The sequence below is a fragment of the Drosophila virilis genome, chromosome 4 (genome assembly GCF_030788295.1).
Source record: "Drosophila virilis strain 15010-1051.87 chromosome 4, Dvir_AGI_RSII-ME, whole genome shotgun sequence".
Lineage (NCBI taxonomy): Eukaryota > Metazoa > Arthropoda > Insecta > Diptera > Drosophilidae > Drosophila > Drosophila virilis.
Window position 1 is genome coordinate 14194796 of NC_091546.1, and position 26694 is coordinate 14221489.

Below are 26694 nucleotides of genomic sequence, written 5' to 3' on the forward strand. Positions count from 1 at the left end.
ACAATTCGAACGTCTCTTTTCACATTGCCTTAGTCCATAGATTGTTAAAAATGTTATACCCCATATATATATATATATATATATGTATATGTATATATACAGACATAATGCGATAAGATAAGAGAACCTCTCTCTAGTGGGACAGGCGGATTCAATGCGGCATATGTTTGCATATCAGAGAAATTTTGAGCCTATTCTAAAGCCTTATAAATATATATATATAGACTACAGGCCACATATTCGGTCAGTTGACAGTTGGTTGTTGGGCTTAAAAGTTAGGTAGAGCGATAATAATTTCTTTCAAATGTGGGCCAAATTTGTAGTCTTTAAGATTGTTAATCTTAGCAGGGCTTGAGTCATCAGCAGAAAACAACTCAACTCACGTAATCTTTGAATCTTTGCTCTCATTTTAGGGCCTGACAGGCCTTATCTAGTGTGCAAGTGACTGCAGCATATTATAGGATAGGGTATACGGGCTAGTACACCCATATATTCAAGAGCTCTGCTCTGCCCAAATGTGCATGGAAATATGTGGGTCTATAGTTCTTGCTAATACTGAGAAAATTCCTTTTGTTTATACATTTTTCATTTTCTTTAAGTGTTTTTAAGGCTCTCAAAATCTTTTTGTAATTTTAACTCAGATGGAATAAAACTAAACGGAATTAAAGGAAATGAAAAGGAATGAAAGGAATGGATTGAAATGAAAGGGACTGGATTGTAAAGCAATGAAAGGGAATTGAATAAAAGAAAAGAGAATAAAATGGAATAATGAGAAATGAAATATAATGAAAAGGAATGAAATGAAAGCAAAGGGTATAAAAGGAATTAAAATGGGGAATGAAAAGAAATTGAGTGGAATGAAATGGAATGCAACGTTAACAGCGCTGTTACGCTGTTACTGTTAAGCGTTTGCTGTTAAACTCAGCTGGGAATGTTTAAATTTATTTCAACGAAATTTGTCATTGAAGTGGGTCGAATCAGATTATTATATCATATATCCGTCTATTGTTTGAATATTTAGTAATTGTACGTATAATTTGTTTTGCGATTAAACATATATGAAGTCTACCTACCCATAACGATCTTCTTCGTGATCTTAACGTTTCGAGAAAACATTGAACAGCTTGTGAATATATATCGAATAAATACATGCGTAATCAGCGTAAAATCAAGAATTACGAACTCAAGATCGAATACAAACGTTATCAAAGTCTGTTTAAGGTCATATTCCAAGAACTCTTTTGAGTCGAAAATATTTTGAAATACAATAATACAAATAAGAAAGTACGGATATCTTTTTGTAATTTAATTCACTATCAAGGAATAAAATTGGACCGAAAAGAGTATCTCAATCATACTCGAATTTGAGCACAGCCTCAACACACTTTCCCAGCTGGACTTGTTTATCCTGTGGAAGCCTCTGCTTCGCCTCTTTAACTGTTTGGTGTTAACTGATTTGGTTTTCGATCCGTCGATTCGTTCCAAGTGAAAGCATCGTCGCGTTCTCGAGGTCGACCTCAGATGCGTCTCAATTAAACTGTTCTGGGCAATGTATTTTTCTGTTGCCCCTTTTTTTTCTATTTCTGTTTGCTTTGCGCTTTATTTATCTCGATTTTGTTTTTCCCCTTTTTTTGGTACTCTTTGTCTTAGTGCCCAAAAAAGAGATGGAAAAAAACTGGTAACTGCTGGTGCCTAGCACCGCCGGCTCAATTCTGTATCTATTTCCAGAACTGAAGATACTTTTGCATGTTATTGTTTCTTTTTTGTACACACTCGTATTTCGTATAATTGAATGGAACGCGCCGCTCTATTCATGGTAATTAATCAAATTATCGCCACTAATTAGCTAATGCCAGCCTGTTCTCAGTTCTCAGTTCCAGTAGGAGCCAAATACACATTTCTCTGACCCCGGGCCAATCCAAAAACAATATCTGCTTAAAACGCATGCGATATTTTTCTAATATTCTCTTTGAGTGATATTCATGAAATGGTCTGGTATTTGATTAAATAATTTCGAAATGTTTTCGTTTTTATTTTCATTACCCAATTATATTTTCTGGGTAATATTTAAGCCGATAAGATAATACAAATGACATATTTCTCTCGGCTCGCAGTTTAAAAACTGAGTAGTTTTTCAGATTTTGTTGGATATTCAACAGTTTTTTACCAGCTAAATGGAATGTATCGATATATGATACGTGTTTGTCGATATACGATATGTGTATATCGAGTAGGAAATTGTTAAAATATATCGAAGCCAAAAGAGACAACTTCAAAACTATGAGACAGATGGAAGATTCTTTGTGATCTATAAATATACGTAAAGTAAGTGAGAGATACATATATAGAGTTAGGATAATAGATGTTTCCGATCATCATATTGGAAACCTGAAGATATATCCAACAGTAACAGATACGTGAGGACAAAAAGTAAAGATCTATGGAAAATATGTTAATGGTATAGCTTAGAATCTAAAAATATAGATCAAAATATGAATTTATGATAAATGTTGAATTGATGGTTATATAATTATAAAATATATTTTGATATATGAGTAACTCGACTTTGTCTTTTGTCTGAGACATACAAGAGTCTCTGTATATGTCCCCAAAGATTTCGTATATGTATATGTGTACATACATAATACATTTTATCATACTTAATAACAATTAATAATACATACTTAATCTATTCATATACTTGGTAAAGTATAAATAAAATATGTAAATATCAATTTGGACTGATCATTAAGAAGCTTTTCAGATTGCTTGATCAAGATTTATTTCATATTTTTGTCAAGTTTAAGCATATTTTTCACTGAAATCTAGAATCTATAAAAAACAAATTATCGAAATATTTATAAATTATGTATAAGACACTTTAAATACAAGGCATATGCCTTGTTATTGTGCTGCATATTAGCATAAACTTTGTAAACCCCACTCGAATGGTGGTGTATTTGAGGGGAATGGGAATAGGGGGATAGCAGGCTATTACAGGGTATACAAAGACAGCTTTGAGTTTAAAAACATTGTGTGCTGGACACTCTCGTGTGTGTGTGTGTGTATGTGAGTGTATGTATATGCATGTGTGTGTGTGTTCGGTTCTGTTCTGTTCATAAAAGGCACAAATCAGCATAACAAACAAGCGCATCATAATAGCCTTATATACATACCACACATGTATATAAAGGGTATATATATACATGTGTATACATATTCATGCATACATACATGTTTATGGGAACAAACAGGCGCAGAGGCACATGACAAAGCAAATTCTCAAATGCTGTTTGCCTGAGTTATTCTTTTTGGCTTTCTACCAACACCAATGTAGATTGTTATTGCGGTTGTTGTTGTTGTCGCCCAGAAGAAGCACCGAGAAACGACCAAGGCAGACACAGACAAACACAAACACAAACAACGCTGGCAGAGCACAAACACAGTGCCCGCCGCAAGTCTTCAAGACAGACAGAGAGGAACTCTCATTTAACAGCAGACCCCCACATACACGCACAAATACATATACATATATATATATCTACATACATAATGTAAATACATGCATACACATCATGCTCAACTCATGCATACATACATATATGCATACACATATTTATACAGCATACAACAACAAATGTACCTGTTGTGCGCATAAAAATGTTATTCAAGTTGTAGAGTTGCCTTCTGAACAACCACAACAACAGCAACAACAACAACAACGACGACGACGACGACAAAAATCAAAGCTGAAACCGGTTATTGTTCGTAGGAGCTGCCAACTCTTTTATGGGCAACAACAAAAGCGTTTGGCAGCGCTGTCTGCGTGCTGCTTTTGTTGTTGTTGTGTTCAACAAGAAAGAAAGAAAAAAAAACCGGTTTGCAGCTTAAGCGACATTTATGCCTTTAGTTTTTCTTCAGTTTTTGGTCGCTCTCAACGCGGCGAGCCTCATTAAATTTGTAGCAAGCGATCTGCTTACTCACAGCTTCAAGGAAGCGGCCAAGGTTTTCCATACCCTTTTGCAGTGGGGTCACAACAATGTGTTATGGAAAGTGTAACAGGGAACATTAACTAACATTGTGTATATATTCTGTGTCGATCTAGTTAACTTTTGTTTATATATAGACAAATTCTGGGGAATGTAATTTTAATCGCATACAATTGCAGGGATTGTTATTTTAAAGCCATTAAATTACACTATGCTATTTTAGTTTAATATAATTGGTTTTTATTGACGGTTATCAATGGGAGCCTGTTAATGTTAGATGTCTGTTATGTAACAGAGGTCATGTTAACAGGCGCAGGCAATAATCTAGGAGAGTTGGGTTCGTCGCGGAGAGACGTGCGTTGGATCTCGTTGAATATAACATTGAATAACAAATCAAACTTATCAAACGATTAAAAAACAATATATCTAGATTCAACTAAAAGAAGATACCCAATCGATTCCTAAATATATCTCGACAAGCTGCAACGATGTGTATGTATGTTAAGCTGCTGATATTTTATCTGCCATATCGAATTGCTCAATTGCTTAGGTAAATGATATGCCATATATATACACATATTTATGATACACTATATATTAATGAACATTGGACTGATATATTATATACCATCCTTGTTTGTATAAGATAAAAGGGTATGTATGAGCTACTGTGTTCCCCTGCTGCCACTCACGGATCCTCTTATCAATTTCGGGCTGCGTTTTAACCTTGAAAATGCACGTTGTTGTCTTTATGATTTCGTTGTGGCATGCCACTTCAGTCCCGAGTAACAACAACAACAGCAAGAAGAAGAAGAAGCACTAAAATCAGACTTTCTTTGAGTGTGTTCCCAAGGTTCTGTGTCTACCTACTTAAGAGTTCCGCTCGCTCAAGTGCCGCATGTTGCATGCTTGCAAGAGATCCTGCTGCTGCTGCTGTTGCTGTTGTTGCGGCGCAGCCAGCATAATTTATGCAACGTCAGTTTTTATCTGCGCACTCGGAGCCCTTTTGGGGGCAAGTCCGTAAGAAAAAGAAAAAACACAACACTTTAATTTTCATATAGATATTTTGTTGTATGTTAATCAAATTTAATTGTTGTTGATTGTTGCCGCAGCCCTTGTGAGCCCGCCGCCTGCTGCACAGCATTTCCGCTTTGCCAAAAACAAAAAAAATACACAATTTGCAGCAGTCAATCCCCTCCGCGTCTCCACTCCAACCGCTGGCTGTGTTTAAAATGCATGATATGCCACAATGTTGTTGACGGTTGTTCGTTGTTCTGCTAACAATTTTACATAACCGGTTGGCAACTCATCAACTTGCCCCCTCTCCTATCTGCCCCTTGCTGCCACATACACCCGCCGAGTCCGGGCCATTGGCCATTTGGAGTTGCAGTTGCTGGCCGCTTGCCACCTGCCCACCTGCCCACCTGCTGCAGTGATTGTTGCAGCGTTAACGAACCGGTTTCGGTGCGAATAGGAGCACGGCAACAACAACAACTTATGACTTATTCAATTGATTTGTGCGCTTGTGTTTTGGCCAAAAAGGGTGGCCAGCGCAATCAATGGCAGCGCTCCTTCAAGCCCATTCCCACATAAATCTTGGCCAGCTTCACCGATTTGTGGCCAACAACCATTTTTGCTTTCTGCTTATTGTTTTTTTTTTTTTCTCCCTGTTTATGCCGGCTCTCACAATTGACTCAATTTGTTGTTTCAATTTCAATCGACACATTTCAATGGAAATTTGATTGTTCAATTTTGTTTGTTTTAGCCAGAAATTGAATGCTAAGCTTGCATTGGGCAAACATTGTTTTCAATTTCCAGCTTGTTTACTTAATTATTTTTCAAACAAACATTGTGTTTTATAAAAGTCAAAGTTTTGACTATATTTCATATATTATTAATTATTTTATACATATACGTATTTTTTCTTTCGAAATGTTTTCTGCTTTTTGCTTTGTGAAAACAACAAGATTTTTTTTTGTTTTCTGATTTTGTCTTTGTATTCACACATTTAACAAATTTATCCGTTTCTTTCTTTATTTTTTAGTTTATTTTTGTTATCATTTTGTTTTTCTATTATAATTGTCAATATTAACAAATTAAATTGCTTCTTTTTTAATTCTTCATTTTTTATATATTTTTTTCTTTGTCAATATTAAGAAAACATTTGTTTTAATTAATTATTATTGCTTAATTCTATGTTAATATGACAAATTAATTTGTTGTTCTTTTCATTAATTTTGTTTAATCTTTATTTTTTATTGTTGCATTTTTGTTTTTGAATTTTTATTTAAACTGTATGCTGCTGGGTTTGAGCCAGCTACCAGCCGCAGTTAGTAAAAACTCTTTTATAAAGCTTATTAAATAAATTGCTTGAAATTGTCGCTCAAATTCCGGTATTCAATTCAAAATTGCTGTTCAATTAAAGTGTTCAATTTTCGACTCGTTCAATTTCAATGCCTCAGTTGAAGCTCGTTGTTAATGCCACATTTGAACTGCTCGCAACGACTGCGACTGCAACTGCGACTGCAGTCGGTACACAGTGACCTATTCACCTCGTCTAATCGCGAGTCACTTTGACGGCAGTTCCCCTAACCATTACCGCTCCCCCCTTTGCCCCTTCGGCTGCTGCTCATGGTGTTCAATAAATAAATGTGGCGCTGTCGCAGCTTTGGCTAAATGAAATTGCAGTTGGCAGCTATTTAATTGCAACTCGAGTGTTTCTTTTTTATTTTTGTGTGTCTTATGGCGGGCGCTTTCACCCGGTTGAGGAGCAGTTCCCTCCCTCAGCAGCTGCCCCTCCCCCGTTATCCCTCGCTACACAAGCGTGCCACACACACACACACGCGCACGCACACACACACACACACACACTTGGACATTTGAGTGCGTTGCACCCGCCTGCAAAAATATTATTTTTGTTTTACAATAACAATTATAAGCATGACTCGCATGGCAAGAGTAGCATAAAAAAAAGATAAACAATAATAAAAATATAAAAAACAAACATAAGCATTATAATAATAGCCATAATAAATGTGTGTGCGCATATTTTGCAGCAATTTGTTGTGACGGCTGCCAATGATGAGCATTGAACCAATTGTGCGCTCAACAGAGAAGCGAAACCAGGCAACGGATTTCAATAGCAAGAGCAAAATAAAAGATCACAAAAGATAAAAACAAAAGATACAATTGAAATATTCAAAACTGTAGTCTGTAAAACAGTATAACAGCATTACAAAATTAATGACAATTAATGACAATAAATTTGTATTGTAATTATAATACTAATAATTATACGAATTCTTATAATAATATGAATTATAATACTAATAATAACACTAATACCAATACCAATACTAATATTAATACTAATACTAATTATAATACTAATACTAATACTAATACTAATACTAATACTAATACTAATACTAATACTAATACTAATACTAATACTAATACTAATACTAATACTAATACTAATACTAATACTAATACTAATACTGATACTAATACCGATACCGATATCAAAACTTATAAAAACAATAATAATAATAATAATTAAATTAATAATAATAATGATAATAATAATAATAATAATTAAATTAATAATAATAATGATAATAATAATAATAATAATAATAATAATATTAATAACAACTATAACAATAATATTTAAATTCATAGTAATCATAAAAGCAACAAAGACAACAGTAATATGCAAATAAAAGAGGCGTTGACCTGACCCCAAAGTCTTTCCAATTGTCGCTCAAGTGTCGGGTTGGGCCCACGCAAAGCGTCTCGTCGTCAGCTTTTCTTTAAATACGTTTTTTCTAAGAGTCTGAAATATGTGGAGCTGCACCAGCCCCCCCCCCCAAAAAAAAAAACGAATCGAAACGAGCCCAGCCCACCTGGTTGTTAATTATGCATGTGTCTGGTAAAGTCTACATATATACACATATACATATGTACATATATATAGATGCATGCATATCTATTAAAAGCAATCTGTGCAACATATTTATGTTAATTCCAAAGACGTGGGCTCGAAATGCTTCAATGATATCTGAAGTGGGCTGCAAGACGGAAATGAAGGCAACGACGGTTGTCAATGTGATTGTTGTTGTTGTTGCTGTTGCTGTTGTTGTCATTTAGCTGGGGACCCTGCGCTTTATGCCCAAAATTGGTTTATCAATCAATTAATGAAAAACATAAAACTATATAAAAGAGAAACGCATTAAGGAAAACGTTTCCATTGTTGTTGTTGTTGCTGCTGTTTTTATGGGGGCGTTGTCAGTTTTTGTTGTTGCTGCTGTTGTTGTTGCTTTTGCCAGTTGTTGTAGCCATATAGCCAATATAACGGTTGAGTGTAAAGCAGCTGAACAGAACGTATCCAATGTGGAATGCATAATTAAACATGATTGCATTTAGTTGCTGCTGCTGCTGCTGCTGCTGCCATTGCTGTTGTTGTTGTTGTTGTGGTTGTTGCCGCTGCGACAGCAATTGTTGCAACAAAACACAAAACGAGCAACAACAATGGCAAATGCTGCTCAGCTTTAGCTTTTCTGCTTGATGGGGCCAACAAACCCAAACTAGAACGTGGGTGTTAAATTGAACACTAAACCCAATTTCACCCAAACACGCTGTACAAGGCGAGCGGCAAGTTGTTGTTGTTGCTGCCGCTGTTGTTGCAACTGTTGTTGTTGCTGCTGTTGTTGCTGGCTGCACGCGACATGGCGCGCTGCATGCCACACACACACACACACACGCTTAAGTTGCATAAGCAGGCAAACAAACGTAAATACAACTATTTTATTTTACAAACATTTTTAATTTAAAGTACACGAATTTTGCATACCCTTTCATCAGACATGTTTAATGATTTTGATCTATCTTTAATTAATTTTAATTTATTTTTTAAATATTGCTTAATTGCTATTATGTAAGATTAGGTTGAATTTAAGTGGTTGCTTAGGCTCTTTCTTTTAATCGCAACAGTCTCACAAACAAGAAGCTGCTCATATGCCATAGACTCCAAGATACTCTAACGTAGCGTAGCAAAGTTATATTGAGCTGTGCCAAATTATAGAGCTAGCTTTTCTTGGTTGTTGTAGTTGTTGTTGTTGTTGTTGTTGTTACTGTGCGCTGCTTTCTTCTTTACGCCAAAAGCCAAAAAGCGGTAATTTTGTCAACAGCAAAAACAACAATAATTGAATGCAATTGCAATATGCAGTGTGTGCGTGGGCGTGGCACATTTGGCTAGCCAAAAAAAGAGTTGAACGATAGCAATAAAAACAAATGTGCGCGTATTTAACAAGTTTTCAATTGCGCTTGTTGTTTTTGTTGCAAAACATGCAAACGCTGCTCGAAGGGCGTGGCAGTTGTTGTTGTTGTTGTTGTTTTACAATTTGCATATAAAACTTTTCAAGTTGTCACGAACTTTGCTACAATAACAACTGCCACCGGGCGACAGGTGGCGCTTTTGCCTAATTGCATTTACGCTCTTCTACACGGAAATTGATATTTGTTGAAGCAAGTGCGAGCGAGATAGAGCACAAGTTTTCGCATTAAAGTCAAATTCATTTGCATCTCTTGAAGTTTTGTGTATTTTGCGTCTCTTTTTCTTCTCCTCTTGTTGTTGCTGTTGTTTTTTGGTGTAGTTTATGTTGTGTTTTTGGTATATTATTTTTGGTGTCAATGACTTGGTTTGGTCTCTTGCAAGTTTCTTTTTGGGGCGGCCGGCGGCTGCCGCTCTCTTTTCTTCATTTCTTGCTGACTAATGCAGCGGCTGGCGTCGACGTCGGCGTCGTCGGCTGACCGCGACGCGTGCATTTACATTTTTAATGCTTGGTGTTAATATACCCATTAAGCATATTGTTAAAAGGAGGTATAGGAAAGTTGGATGTCGATGTGTGCGTGACAGGTAAAAGGCAGATCAGGTGGAAAATATGCATATGAAATTAAGACTAAGTGTTGTGTCTAAGACTGCTCTTTAACTGTTCTATCAAAACAGGGTATTCTAAACGCTATACTCTGTATTAAAAGGGTATCTGGTTATCGGCACACTCTAGACTTTTGGCTTTCCTGCTAGTTTTCTGTTTGTTTCTCTTTGTGATTTCTCCTCCAGGCCGAACTTCATTTGCATATTTTGTTGCATTTAGTTTGTTATTGTTGTAAATGTTGTTGTTGTTTTGTTTTTAAGGATGCCGCACTGATTTGTGGGTCATATTTTTCAAGAACTTTCAACCCAGCTAACGATTGATTATTTATTTTTCTATTCCTCTCTTTTTTTTTGTTAATGGACAACAACAGCTGTTGGTTTATTTTTTGTTTACACTGTCATAAATATTCAGTTCGTGCTTAAATTGTCTATTTATGATTTGCTGCTGTTGCTGCCATATGCAATCTTTCACTGGCGGCAGTTGCCACCCGCCTCCCTACCTCCCTCCCGCCCACACACACTTTGCTCCTGCTTGCGTGAAATTCTTTTTTTTTTTTTATTTGTATACATAATTTTTCTACTTGCGGCATATTTTTGGCATTGCCCTTGGAATATTTGACATGAATTCTTGTATTGGTCGTAAATTTAACAAAGAATATGCGAAAGTTGTTGCCGCCGCCAGCTAAAGCGACCGCCCTGCGGCCCCTTCACCGTGCCGCCCCTCGCCGAGCAGAGCAATGTCGCAGAGCAGAGATCAATAAACTTTTGGCAAACAACAAGAAAATGGAATCGCAAAGAAAACAAATTAAAGCGCATAAAAAAAGATTACAGCTCAGCAGCAAAGTGGAGAAACTGACAGTGATAGAGTGTGAGAGAAGAACAGACTGAGAAAGGGAGTGAGCGAGACGGGTCAGACGGAAGATTGCAGATTGTGTATGTGTATGTGTGTGTGTGTGTGTGAGGGGGGGGGGGGGGGGGGGGGGGGACATTGAAGTGAATGCCGGGCGATTGTCATGGAAGTCATCGTCTGTCTGGCCATGGCAAACATATCGCACTGGGCTCTCACTCTCTCTGTCTCTCTCTCTCTCTTTGGCTGCGTTCCCCCCCCCCCCCCCCCAAGTTTTATTTATATAATCACAGACAATACGCACACATGCACAGCTGTGTGTGTGCGTGTATTAGTTTATATATTTTTTTTTTGGCACAGTAAAATCTGCGTCATCATCATTAAAGTTGCCGGCTTAGCTTTGTCTGAGACGCTGCGAGAGTTCTTTTCTTCTTCTATTTATGCCCGTATTTTTAAACATGCTCCCCCTCTGCCACCCCCTTTTGACTCATGCCCCATGATCAAGTGCTTTTATACCTTTCATTTGTCAAATTGCACTTCTTTTCGTCTGCTGCACACACTGCTGGGCATAGTGAGTTTTTCATGTACTTTGTAAAGCACAGAGCAAAGGATTATTAGATGGGGTTCATGAGACAACAAAGATACAAATAATAATAAATTCCAAGCAATACAATAAACGAAATATATAAAAATTCCCATTATTTTTTACATTAGTATGAAAAAAACAAAAAAATTGTAAAGAAGTAAGTTTTATTTTGAAACAATATTCAACAATATAAATAACTTACACTTTTTACCCTGCATCCATTTATTAAATTGTCTAAAAGTTCAGTTTTTTAACAAATTTAGTCAAAAAACTTTTACAACTTGCGAAGTTTTAAAAAATAACCATTTTGTGTTGCATGTTGCCTTAGAATTCCCAACATGTTTAAGCTAAGAACGCGTGAGAAGGAAGCCTGGAGTTAATAGCAACATCTGGGGAAAATTAAAGATATGCCAGATATAGCGCTAAACAGCTATTGAGTACGAAACATGTCTCTAAATCGATCAGTATAATAACTTGTATATATAGTATATAGTATTTCAGGTTTTCGAGAGTATCTGCACGTTGTTCTTATTATTAATATGCCTGTATTTGGTTTTTTTCTGCCTTTTGCCAAACGTAATAAACAAGCGAATATAATTTATTTTTATCTGTTTGCGAGCGTATTTTTTTTCCGCGTTTCTGATATTTTTTTCGCATTTTTATTTTTACCATTTCTTGGCAACGTTTTTAACATTATGAACTTTTGCACTTTGCAAATAGACAAAAGGTGTTACCATTTTTGGGGCCGGGCCCTTACGAGCAGGTGTTTGTGTGTTTTTTTCTCGGTTTTTTGTTTTTGTTTAATTCATATTCAAATGCCAGCACGCAGCTCATTAAACATTTATAAATGTCAAATGTGAAAGCCGAGTCATTTTATTTATTAAATTTCTTTCTCTTTCTTACTTACAGGTGCGTATCCTGATGATGGTCTTTGCCTGCCTCAAGTCCTGGATTATTGAGGCAGCCATACAAATCGTATAAGCTTTATAGATACATATATATACTTATATATAGACCTCTAAGCTGTAAGTCAATATATGTCACTAAGTCACAGTCGTACAGTGCGTGAAATTAGTCAAGCTACCCCCCTACCCCCCACCCTCCCACAGACACACACACAAATACACAGTGTCCCACAAAAAGCTGCAGACACGCTAATCAAGTTGACCTTTGCGACAAGCTTTTTTTTTTTTTTCGTTTATGGTTATTTCTCGCTGCTGACTTTTCAAATTAGACAAACGATGAGCAAATCAAATCAAATAAAGTCCAAAATGTGTGCATTAGAAATATATATACTATATATCACACGCAAATAAGATGAACGTAGACCCACAGATATCACAGTCAGTCACATATACAACTATAATATATGATCTTTAGCTTCTGAAGATGGCAAACGAACGACTTTTAAATGCTCTAAGCACGTGCTGAACGTACTTTGAACAATATCTGACCAAATATAAGGGAATTATCAAGTTGTTACTAAATTATGTATTAAATAGAGCCCAGCTAGAAAATTTAGGCAAATATTTCATTTAGTTCCTATATAATACCAAAGATGAAACCGTTTACATTCATTACATTCGAAAAGTATTTGAGCTATAAAGTTCGAAACCGCAAGCCATTCAAATAAAGTTCAATCAGAAAAAGCTAGCCACAAATTTAATTTAAATGCCTCAAAAATCCCCTGCAAAAGCGGCTCGTGCACTTCACTCGAGAAATATGTTAGATATTAAGCTAAAATTTGGGATGTGTGCTTGTGTGAAAGTAAATTCAATTTTTATTTCAGAAATTGTACGAAAAAAGTTGCAGTAGCTTAGTTTCTATGGGCACATTTAGAAAATTTGTGTGTCCAAATTATAATATATACAGCATGAGTTCTTTATATGAGCTAATAATGCCCGTTTAAATTAAGAATATCTACAAAAAGACGCGCAGATTTGTCGGCAATTGTAAAAAACACCCTTGACAGAGGGTAACAACAGCTGACAATAGAGCACGAGCGTGCAACGCGTCGTATGCGCAATATTGCAATGAACTCTCTCTCGCTCGCTCTGTCTCGCTCTCACTAACTGGCTCAATTGCTTTCAATTGAGCTCAATTCATTGACTTTTATTGCACTTGCCGCTGTGCGATCAGCTGTTGTCGGTTAAGTGAACATTTTGGGGCACAGTGCGCGCCATAAGTTGATGGCCAGCTTTAAGCGTTAATCGTCAAAGTGTCAAAATCGGTGACCCAGTTAAATCCAAAAGATCGATCGATCCAACAAACGGCTGGATCGTTATATTGATACGCAAATAACTGGTTATAATGAGGAAATCAAATACAAGCCAAAAAGTCAACATTAACGACGACGACGACGACAGCGACGCCCCTGTCATAAAACTTGAGCAAACAGATTTTTTTTTCTTTCGATTTTTTGTTGCCTTTTTTTATACACTTACAATTTTGTGAGCTATATAGAAACTCGTAATCAATTCGGAGTGTATATTACGATGCCAGGTAGGCTCAATTGTAAAGCTATTCTCATGCTACGTCTATTTATATGTATAAGTCGGAATCGTTGGGATAAAAGTTATATCTCTGCATGGAAAACTCATCTTGACCAAAGTGGACATTTAATATTTGGCAACAGATTTTCAACACAGGACTGATTGATCAAAAACAAAATTATCTTAGAAAAATGAGTTTGTTTTTGAAGATATCTAAAACAAAGTTGATATTTATTATGTTTCATTCCATTTGATTGGAACAATCGTTCCTTGTCCTTTTTTTGTTTGTTTTTCGAGATATCTATAATCTATATCCAGAGATATATATCCATACGAAAATCCGACATTTATCAGTTTCCCTAGATCGGACCATTATGCTATAGAGGAGACATCGGTCGAGAATTGAGTTACTGTCTGAATAACTATTTTGTTCTTAAGATATCTTAACCAAATTCGTTATTTATTAGTTTTTCTATCATAACTTTTTAATTTTTAAGATATCTATACACAACCCGGCATTTATTAGTTTATCTTCCCTAGACATAAGCTTAATGTAAACAACATCGAACCATTATATTATATGTAGCTCTATAGGGAAGATCGGTCGAGAATTGAGTTCTTGTATGAACAACTTTTTTGCTTTTCCTCCTCACATGTGAACACAATCATATCAACATGGGCTTTCCCTAGCATACTATATGATATATCATATTAAATGATGTGATGCATATTGATCGAATGATGAGTTGTGTTTGATCTTAAAATTAAGTAAAAGAGTATTGATTTATCGGCTTGCAGTTATCCGTGCTTTCTGGTGTTTTTTATTGATATTTGTGCCGGCTCTTTGTTTGCTCTGAATTAGCATAATTCAATAAATTAGCCAACGGGTTGGAAGTTAGTTCGAGCTCTTTTCAAGGTACAAAACCGTTTGGCTTATGCCTTGCCTGATTTTAGCTGCTGCTGCTGCTGCTGCCTCTGCTGCTTATTAGTCAAATATATATGTATATATATATATATATATATATGTGTGTGATATCTTTTGATTGCCTTGCCTCGGGGCAAAGCTCATAAAAAGCCGTTTGTCGTCTGGGTCAATAGACCTTTGCGATCGATTGTGGTTGTTGCTCTTGTGTTTGTTTTTTTGTTTTCTATTTATGTGTTTTATGGCTGGCCTTTTGTTATAATTTCTAACGGAAGTTTTTTCTTTTAAACAAAAAAGGTCAACGAGTGACCGAAACGAAACGAAACCCAAATACCCGAAACCCAAACCGAACTACACGCTGCGTTTGTTGTTTCACTTACAAATTATTGTGTGTATCTTTTGCAGGTGCTAAAAATTCCTTAAAAATGGAGCAACAAATGCACAGCAACAAGAGCCGCCACAAGCAACAACAACAACAGCAACAGCAACAACAGTCGCAGCAGCAACAATTGCAACAACAACAACAGCAACAGTCGCAGCAGCAGCAACAGCAGCAACAGCAACAATTGCCGCTAACAAATTGCAGACTCGCAGCAGCAGCAACAGCAACAGCTACGACAGCAGCAATTGCGGCAGCAACTGCAACTGCAACTGCAACAATTTCCATGGCCGTGCATTGAGTTTAGCAACAAAAACAAAAGCAAAGAGAAACATTTTTGTTATCGCTGTTATCTCTGCGGCTGTCTCTGTCTCTGTCTCTCTCTCTATCTATCTCGCTCTCTGTCGCAGCGACGCAGCAGAATTCAAATGAGAAAGCCGAAGAAAAAAACGTTTAACATCGTTTGAAAAAAAAAGCTAATTAAAACAAAAACAAAAAAAAAAACGTGGCAAGTGTTAAACAAACATTGCAAAAATCGTAACTAAAAGTGATTGCAAAAAGATATCGATAAAAAACAAGATAACTAAAACACAAAACTGTTTAAGAAGCAGAGAGATAGCAGGAACAGCAACTAACTAAAACACAAATATACAAATACGAAAAAACAAAAAACCGAAACGAAACTGCGGCAGATTTGAAATTTGAATTGAACTTTTGTGATGTAAGTTGAGCAAAAAACAAAAACTAAAACCTACAACAAATTCTTAAGCAATTGTAGTCTATAAGCTGGGCCTGCGGTAATTGTACAGCTAAGTATTATATCATAGTGGGTAAAACTAGAAGTCGTCTGGTAAAACAACACCTCCAAACGTTTGCGAGTCTTATTCGCAGAATAAATACCCTAGAGTGCAAGTCCGTCAGCTGAGAAACTTTATCGAAATTCAATTCCTCGAACCCCTTTCAAGAACCCAATCCCCAAGTGGCATTTGCAAAAGTCACCCTGCTCAAAAATCGACTTTATCAAGCCTTGATTATATTTATTATATTTTTGAAAAAATTCTATACAAATTCTTTTCTGTTTTTAACTTCTGCTAGAATTCATTAAACATACTTTTTCTAGGTCTTTTTGCTATAGATATTTTTGAGAGTATTGTCGAATTTTAAATGATTTATTGAATTTAATGAAATTCTCATAAAACAATTTGAATTTACCCAAATTTTTAGTTCTAAAACCTTGCTTGTATAGTGTCTGCATTATTTGTTCTCGAAATCCCAAACAAGTGAAAATATTTTAAAAAATATTTAATTCTGTGTATTTCTGATATTTATGTACGATTTTTAATGTAATATTTACGCTAGATGTAACAATTCAGAAAGAAAAAACCTTAAGAACACTCATAAGATTTCTACAGAAACTTAAAGCAACTTCCTACTTAAAATTTAATCAGCTTTCTATCGGAAACGTTCTGTACAATCTTTAAGCTGCTTCTAGTTTAAGCTTTATGCAGCTTTAAGTTGGAAATTTTACACTACTTCTATCTAACAGCTTTAAGCAGGGCTTTAAGCAGCTTCCTCCCTGAGCTTTGGCAAGCTTTTAATATACGCTTTAAGGAACTTTCTGCAGAAGTTTTAGACTGCTTTTAGTCGGGACTTTACACTGCTATTTGCATTATCTGCACGCTGCTTTTTGGCGGGAAACTTAGCAAACGACTTCTACTTCACACTTTTAAACAAATTCTATATGAGAGCTTTAAAGAGCAGCCTTCAAATGCTTTTAGCTACTTCTGGTCTGCCAGAGCTTTAAGCAGCTTCCTGCAGGAGCTTTAGCTTGATGTCAAGAACTTAAGTAGCTTCTTACATAGCTTCTATTTGGATGCAGTTTCCCGAGCAAGTTTTAAGTAACAACTTAAAGCATGACAAGGAAAGGGAAATGCTGTTGTTGGTGTCCCCTTGAGTCGCATTAATCATACGCCTCATTGGTCAGCATAGATGAGTGCACCTGTGTGTCTGTGTGTGCGTGTTTGTGTACCTGTACGCCGACACCTGAGCAATCTGAGCAACTGCATTCCCTGCGGCATTCGTCGTCAGGCCAATCAGTGCACATGCTGCCCCTCATCCTGTTGGCCCCAGGCTCTGCTGCTGTTGTTGTTGTTGTTGTTCGTGCCTTCTAAGCCAATTTGCGTGTGATTCGGTTTTGTGCTTCTGGTTTATATATTTTTTCTTGTTTTTTTTTTTTTGCCTAGTCAATTGGCAACCTAACGAAGCGCCTTGTGTGTCCCATGGGTCGCTAAGCTCGAGCGCCACGCCCAGTTTATTAGCGTGGGCGCATGCTGCTGCTGGATTACCCAATCGATGACTTTATAGCCCGAGGGCCGTTCACAGGGGACGGAGGCAGCATCATTAGCGCGGCGGCGCTGCGTGTTTGCAGACACTTGTCAACTGCTGACATTTTGCCAGAGTTGCGACAGTTGCTCAATTGACGAACTCTATATAATCACACACATACATATAGCTAAATCTATATATACATATAGCTGCATTTGTCGGCATGTTGCAGGCATTGTTCGTTTAGCATTTCAATGCGTCGCCTTCATTTGGGCCACATGATTAATAACCGCCGCATTAATTAGACGCAAGTGTCTCTTAAGATACTCCCCGCTCCCACTCAAGCTCTGCACATTCAGCTCCTGCCACATCTGCTGCACATTTTGAGCCAGTTGCAACAAAAGTTTTTCTTTTGCTGCCTGCAGCTCGCAATGACAACAAGCCCAGCTGCTGATGGATTGTTTTGGGGTAATTAAATAACTGAAGGAACGTGTAATTAAAGCAGCCTGTATCACATGGCACAGACAGCTGCAAGGGGTGAGATGACACACAGGAGGGTGGGGCGGAAGGCGGCTTCCTTTATTACTTAGCAAATGAAACTCATTGCTAAAGTCACATGTGAGTTTAATTATGTACTATGTTGATAAATTGGAGGGCAAATTAAGTTATTAATAATCAGCATATTGAGATCTTAATAAATATATATTTCCCAGTCCTTGATATTAATAACTAAGCTGTAGTGCAGCATATTTAAAATAAACACAAATAAAAATAAATAAATAACGGAATGACAATAATGAATAATACAAAAAATTGATCAGTTGAGTTCAGTGTCAACACCTATTGATGCATGATTTTCTTCTTTTTTTTTCTAGACTGTGCACAATATTGCCGCACAAATCGAGCCATAAAATCTATTGAAAATATTATAACAAAAAGCTCGTTAATAAATTATTGTGTTTGCGCATTGCCTTGATGATCAAAACTGAAAGTGAGCCCGGCTTTACTTTATATATATATATTTATATTTACTTTTTATGTGGGCTTTTTTGTGGACACTCGAAAAGAAGAAACCGAATCCAATTGAATAAACGTTCAATTCTCTTTAAACTGCGCCCACAAAAACGCGCAGCTCTGGCTGAAGCCAGCTGTCGGAGGTTTTTAAGCTTTGTCGGACTCGAGTGATTGCTGGGCAGCAGGTGCATCTGCCGCAAACACCTGCCCACAACACCCACACCTCCCCGCTTGCATTCTGTCGTTGTCATTTGTTTTAAGACCAGACTTTACGCAATGCAACAGCATTGCGAGCGCAATGCGTATGCAAATTGAAAACTAACCAAGCAGAGCCCACCCCTCCTCTTCTCTCTACACTGCAACTAACCAACCACACCCCCCACCCCTCAAGACTGGGCGCCACACAAGTGCCTATTGAGTTTTTTTTTTTTTTTTTGCATATGAGCAAGCCGGCCAAAGAAAAACAAACGGGCAAAAACAGCTAGTCAAATGAATGGATAAGTGAATGAATGAATGAATAAATGAATGAATAAATGAATGACTCGCGTCGGCGACGGCGACTAAAATGTGAATTTTGTGAATAATTGACAAATGCGAGCGCGAATACAACAAATCAAACATTGTGTTGGTGGGCAGACAGATGCGGGGGCGTTACCGACTGTGTCTGGAGGTAACAACAGCAACAACAACAACAACAACAGTTGCTCTGGGTTGAGGTCCCACTGTAGTTGTTTAAGAAATATGCGCAAACATTTCGCAAGGCGGACAGAAAGCAAAAACAGAGTGGGCTTATGCGGGCAAGGGGGTTAGGGTTGTGGCGGAGTGGGTGGAGGAGGAGGGAAGGTAACTTATGTAATGCCTGTGCCTAATTAAAATGCTCACAAGCAGCAGCAGCAACAGCAGCAGCAGCAGCAAGTGCCAGCCACGAGTAAGAGCTACAACAACAACAGAAACAACAAATGCGGCTGCATTCGAAAATTGCATTAACCTAAAAATGTCAAGTGTGCACTGCGCGAAATCGAGGCAAGCTAAGATATTTAATGACAACAAAATCAAACAAATAAAACAAATAATAAAAATATTTAAACATAAAAGAGTGCAAACGTGTAAAACAATACAGGACAAATTGCTGAATTAATTGTTTAATTGAATTTAAGAGCAAGAACTATTAAAAATGGCATGAAAAGGCCTTTCATTTTTTTTTTGTTCTTATAAAAGTTGTGAGTTAGTCTGTATCACTTTTAATTCTTATAACAAGAAAGATTGAATACCCATGTAGACATTCCCCTTTTGCAGTTATCTGAGTTTAATGAAGAGCCAAGCAAGCCTTTACTTATTAATAGACATTTAAAGAGGATCTGTTTTGCCAAAATTATTAAGTTCTGTTTGAAACTTGTGCCTTGATTGCTTTCAGTGCAGTTGGCACTGCATTGAATATTGGATTTGCCTAAATGCGACTGTCGGAATTTATAGATTGAATATTCTGCAACGCGCAAAATGTCAATTTAAATGATGCGCGGCTAATGGACAAGCGAATGGACAGCTGGCGGTGCAAAGTTGATATATCTAAATGCCAAATACTAGATACAACTGTTTACAACATACATATATATATATATATATATATACTATATAGATCGGTATATATGCAGCAGAGCACATGCGGCGTGTGCGTTATATTTGCGCTTGCAAATTGCGCATACGCCGCATGGTACGTCAATATTTGTTTTAAACAATTGAAAATAAAATAAATATAAAAATATGCCACATTCAATTAACTACACGAAAATGTTGTACACGAAATAAATGTTTGACAGTGCCACGCCCAAGGCACATGCATGTACATGCATAAATATATACATATACATATGTGTGTATGTGCGTACAATCAAAATGCAATGGGCGGAAATTGGGTGGGAAATTGCCGCTGCTGGGGACAATTTTCATTTAGCTTGCGGCTGCTGCAGTTTCTGCTGCTGGGAGGCACTTGCCATGTTTCTGCTGGTGTCGTAAAAATGCATTTTCAACTTTTATGTCTGCTGGGGCATTGAGTAATGGCCATAAATATACGTTCTATGTACCCAAAAATAAACACGTCCAAAATTTCTTGTTGTTTCCTTTGCCAAGTTGCCTCTGGATAGTTGCCTTTGCCACAAGCTGAGCTGTTCTTGCCACTATGTTGCGGTTAGCAGCGCACATTTGCTTGATTTTTATGGTCAGATCTGCCTCTATCCCTTTTGCATACACACAGCCTCTCAGTTTGATATAGTTATTGTTGGCTTTCACATAAGTTGCATGCTGCACGTGGCATGCGGCATGTATCGCGGTGCTTTTTATTCCAACTGAACTGAAATTAATCATCTGTCAATCAGATTCTTTTGCTTTAATTTAACTAAATTACAAATAATGTCTTGAAAGTCATGAGTTTCCTAAATACTAAAAATAATCGAGCAAACAGTTAAATGAATTATTCACTTTCCGAATGAATTAGAAAAAAAGTTTTTCAGGCTGAATAAATCATCTTCTAACAACTATTAATATGTTTTCTAAACTGTTTCTATTAATAATATTTCTTTAAATTTTTTATTAAGTCTTTAAATACATTTATAAATGTTTTTTATAGTTGTCCTAGGTTCTGTCAATACGCTTCCTTTTCATTTATTATATGAAATCTGCTTCTAATTCCTTTTAATATGTTCTCTTAAGAATACTATTTTATCAATATAATTTCTTTTCATTGAAAATCGAGTTACTAAAACAAGTATTTAAAAAGAAACCCCCAAATCTTTCATTCAGACCGTTTCTATTCCATTTCTCATCTGTTTGTTAATTAAAATGTGAAAAATTCCTACAAAATTAGTATAGTTATTTTCCATTGATATCGAGATATTAGACTTAATAGTTGTTAATAATGTTTTAACCATGTTATTCACGCCCCTTACTTGTTCATAGATAATCTTTAGCTGTATCTTCAGAAATTGTGCTCTATTTAAATAATTAAAATATTGCTCTTGCTTTTAAATAAATGAGACAGCATAAATTTATCTACATGACAGACTATTAGTAATAATATTGTATGCCATTCAATTTCAATATCCTTGGCATGATGGGCTTCTCTGTGTGTGTTATCAAAGTGTTCACTGTGGCATTTATCACGATGCTCAACTGTGTTTATCTATGCTCATAAAGTGGATGCATATATCATGTTGAAATGCACGCTCCTTGCTCCCTCTCTCTCTCTCTCTTTCTGCCTCTTTCTCGCTCTTTCTTTCTCTCTCTCTCTCTCTGTCTGTTTCACTCTGTGCACACACATATATGTGCCTGGGCGTGGCATGGCGAATCCTTTTTTCTCGATGCATTGAAATAAATGGCAAAACGCATTAAAACTTGGGCCATAATCAATCTTCGTGTGGAATGCTTCATTGCCTTGCGGCTCGCCAAATGCGTTAGGGTGTGGTAGGATGCAAGGGCTGGGGTCGGGGGTAGGGTAAAGTGTGCAATAGAATAACGATATTGCTCATTAAATTTGAGAATTGCGGAGGGAGGCAGCCGATAGGGTTGCAACTGTAAAATGTTATCACCAAGCAATTAAATGAAGCAAACGATTTATCATCAATGCATGTGAGTGTGTGCTTGCTTCTGTGTGTGTGTGTGTGTGTGTGTGTATGCGTGTGATGATTATATAACATTCGCAGCTGCAGCATATGTACATATATACCGCATTGCTTTCCCTCCCATCCCTCCCTATCGGCCAGCAGCTGCTGCGGCAGCAGCGGCTATGAATTTCCCTGGAAAATATCGAACGGAAAATCAATTCTAATTAAATTGTCAACATTTTACGCTGTGCGAAAGCTGATTATGCACCTGTATGTGTGTGTGTGTGTGTGTGTGTGTTAGTGTATCTGTGTGTAATTGCATTGGCCGCCTGCCTGTTTTCACTTGATTTGCGCCGAGGCAGTAAACCAAGTTACAGCCCCGTTCCAGAGTTGCCATCATTTAGTTGCAAAATGCGAAATGCGCCAAATTGAATTCCACATTTTAAATGCGTTCAGGCGGGCCAATTGGCAAAACTTGATGAAATAAATGTTCAAATGGATAAACGGCTAAATGAATGATGCATAAATGGCTAAGTGGCAGCAAAGAGCTGACCGTGCAAGGCAATCGGATGGGGGGGCTGGCTAGTGGGGCATGAATTAAGCGTGCCACGCGGCCAGGGTCGGGCAATTCAGTTGGCTCTGAGCTGGAGCTGGAGCTGCATTTGGCATTTAGCTGAGTGGGTGGAAGGGATTTCAATGTGGATAATCAGTGCATGTTAAGTGGCTTGTCCTTCGTCCTGGCAACTAGACAGCTGCCCGTTTAAATTATGGATTGCAAATAATTGAGCGAAGGCCTTTGTTTAATTCACTTGAAGTTTATTTTCATTGCAAACTTGACTTAAATTTGCAATAAGGACTTAAATATCCAATACGATGAAAAATGTATCATATTTTTTTAACCTCATAAAAAACATATCTAGACAATTCTTTAATTTCTATTTATAAAAATTTTTAATTGTTATTTATATTTAATTATCAAAAATTCAACTGCAAGTGGAGCATAGAAATTTGGACCTAAAAACACATATATTAAATAAATGTTGTATATTTCCGCTTTGTATTTTCGCACAAATATTTCACATTTTATTTTATTTCAAATATATACAACAATTTATTACATTAATTAAAGCTCATGAAATCTCTAGAGCGTAAAACTTTTCATTTTCATAAATTTTTTTCAGAATTAATCTTCACGCAAATTGAATATAACTTTGCAGAAGGCTTAAATATTTGACGAGTAAACTAAATAAAATTCTTATCATGCTGAGGATTTCCATTAAAATATTGCCAGAATTTTATTCATTAAAGGAAAATGCTGAAAAATGTTCCATTAAATTTGTAAAATGCGCACAATTATTAAGCATAGGATCTATGTGAATGTGAATCTATGTATCTGTGCTTGGGAGTGGCCATTTTTGCGGTCATTTTTGTATATTTATTTTTATTGTTTTTTGTTGCGCTTGTTCTGCAGTTAATATTTACACACACACGCACACACACAGGCACACTCGCACACTCGCTGGAATGTAGACAATGAAAATGTTTGCCAATGTTGTTGTCCTGTATCTCAGTCTCTCGCTCTCTCTCTCTCTCTCTTGCTCTTGCTCTCTTTCTCTCTCTCTCTCTGTGTATCTGTATCTGTATTTTAAAGCCACTCCCAAGCTGCATGTGATACAAAAAAAAAAGTGTAATGCAGCAACAATAACAAAGTCCATTTGTTGTTGTTGCCGCGTCCGGCAGCTTCATTAGATTTTGCACACGCTGAAAAAGACAGCAGGAACATTCGCTCCATGCTACATGGACTTCATTTTGCCGGCATTAGCTCGAAAGTTCCCCAATTGGGCAGGGGGGACTGTAAGGGCTGGCAAAGTGGACGGGATGTCGCTGCCGCTGCTGCGGCTGCTGCTGCGTCGACTTCTCTCGAACTGCTTTCATTTTCCATTTCCACGACCTCATTTTCAGCCGCAGCAGCAGCAGCTATTCCTGCTGCAAAGGCGTGACAAAGAGAGGGCGTACGCACGTGTGTGTGAGTGTGTGTGTAAGTGTGTGTGTGTGTGTTGCTGCTGCTGTTGTTTTTATAGCTGTTGTTTAGTCGCCTGCACAAATTTTTAGTAATTTTTCTTGTCTATTTTTGTCTTTTTGCCCCGCTGCAATTTATGCTGTCGCTGCCGCTGCCGCTGCCAGCTCCGCTGCTGCTTCTGCTGCCCTGCGGCTGTGGGTGGCTAAAACCTATGCCTATATGCTATATACAAGGCGCATACACATGTGTAAGCTATGTAATGGCCGTGTACATAATGCCACAATTTGTAGCGCGCATGCGCTTTGGCCACAACAGCAAAAATTTGCTGCCTGCCGCTTGCCCCGCCGGCTGTGCCTGGCGCAAAGTTTCATTCAATAGCATAAAGCCGGGACCAGGCTCTGGCGAGCCAAGCGCTCCCCCAGAACACACGCACACGCACACAAACAACGCCTCATCTGCTTCCGGTTGCGTCACTTGGCTTTGAGAACCAGGCGCTGCGTCATTTTTTTGTTGTTGTTGCTTGTTTTTTTTTTTGTTTTTTCTTTCTTATTTTGACGTCCTGGCTTCAACTTTTATTCAACTTTGCCCTCTGACTTTGTCAGCCACATGAGCGGCCCCTGCACTCGCCCCCCTTCGGCCAGCCCATTCGCATACGCATCTCTGCTGAGCTGCAGCCGCGCAGAGCTTTAATTGAGGTCGCCAGCTTAAGCTGAGTGGAGGGAAACAGGACTCGTCTCTCATCTCTCGGCTCTGCGGCTGCATTCTTTAGCGCCCAGGGCTCGCTGGGCCCGCCCACTCGAGAGCGCTTTATGTAATTTTTAAAGCCGCAGCTGCAGTAACAGTTGCTGCAGCAGCAGTAACAGTGGCAGCAGCAGCATCAGCAGCAGCAATTGAATCGCTTTAAATGCGCATCCGCATTATGTAAAGCAAATTCATAGAAATTCATTTCAATGTAACTCGTCTGCGTCAGGATATCCTTTTGAAATCCTTTCACATTTATCGTTGTGCACTTTTTTTCTATGTATCTTTAATTTTAAATATAGCTGACTTTTTCCTGGAAAAATGGTCACGTTACCTGTGAATTTCTTTGAACTCTGGGAACAGCATTATTTATTTACGTATGTGCGTTTGTTTGGCTGTCAATCAGTTTGCGTTTGTTAGATTATTTAATATGTATTTCGACTAAAGCAAAGTATTTAACTGTAAATTAGTTCATAAGTTCATATATATTAACATTTCCAAAAGAGAAACTTTATAGAAGTTGAGCTTATTTAAAGGATAGATGTAGATTTTTGCATATCAGGTGCAGAATTAGGTTAACAATTTGCTTAAAGATCGATAAATGTTGATTTGCACGTGCGTTCCTCTTATTGATTGCCTGATTGATTGATTGATTGATTAATTCTCTTATGTCACACGCACAACAAACTTATCATTTTCCTTATTTTTTGATAACTGTGCCATTTCCTGCAACAGACACATAAATATCAATTTTCACATCCGCTTTTGGAGATTATCTCTGAGATAATAACAGATAATATATTTAAAAAACAAACCCGTAAGGTTTATTGGGCTGTTCCAGCTTGCTTCAAAATGTTGACTACACAAGCTGCTCTGTCAGTTTTAGATTCAGCTTTTGCATGTGCTCGTCTTTTTTTTTACAGTTTGTAGATTGATATTGAACAGTTCCAATCACTATATCTTATAGCTGTGATAGAAATAGTCGGTAAAATGTTAGGTTCTTGCATGAAAATCTTGTTTGTTTTGTAGGATATTTCTCTACAGAAGACTTGAACTTTTTTTTGATTGCATATGGGTAAAAATCGTATTATCAATGATATTTTAAGTCGAATATTAATATAATTCTTATAAACAAGGATTCCCTGTATCCCTAGGCTCTATAGGAAAATTTATTCAAATAATGATTTAAATAGAAATCATTTTAGTTTAATAATCTATTTTTTTCTCAAACTCAACGAATACGAACTTTAAGCTTCGTCAGCTGCTCTATTCTCTATGAGGCTATTTAATGCGCTTTCTTTGCAATATCTCAAATAATTTTGCAGGACATAAAGAGCTTGCTAGAAGCAAGTTTCGCATGTCTTGAGGCTTTCATATTTTATGGATATGTCTGCTTTGTGCGGAGCTTGAGCCCAACTATGCTTATATATAGTTCCCATATAAATTAAGCTCCCGCACATTTCGTTGTTTACGTTACGTTTTATCTATATATTGCGCCCTGTGCGAGCTGTCATTCCCGTGTCCTTCAACTTGCCAGAAGCGGCTGTTGTTGTTGTTGTTGTTGTTGTTGCAGCTCTGCTGTTGATAAATTTCACGCCCAACGGTCTGTGGCAGAGTCCTCAAATTACGTTGACTGCAGTCCAAAGCCCCCGCATTTGATATCCTGTTTATTTTTGGTGTGGACGGGGCGGCGGGTTTGCGGATGGGCGGATGGGGCGTTGTATGCCCGGCAATGATTGAATGAAAGGCTAAAAAGGATTTCAGGAATTTCAACTTGCAAAAAGTTCTACACACACACACCCACACACAGACACACACTCGCACACACATATACACAGCCAGCCA

General features: G+C 37.4%; 1 protein-coding gene across 6 annotated transcripts in view; it reads left to right on the forward strand.

Annotated features, from left to right (window-relative positions):
- The window catches only part of spen (split ends), a 76430-nt gene that overhangs the window by 24768 nt on the left and 24968 nt on the right, over positions 1-26694 (forward strand). Inside the window, exon 2 of one of the 6 annotated variants that reach the window (XM_070209192.1) lies at positions 15180-15874. The exons of the other annotated variants lie outside the window; for them this stretch is intronic. Within the exon in view, the coding sequence (XP_070065293.1) occupies positions 15873-15874 (2 nt within the window). The 5' untranslated portion in view covers positions 15180-15872. The remainder of the gene's footprint in view (positions 1-15179; positions 15875-26694) is intronic. 6 annotated transcript variants of the gene reach the window in all.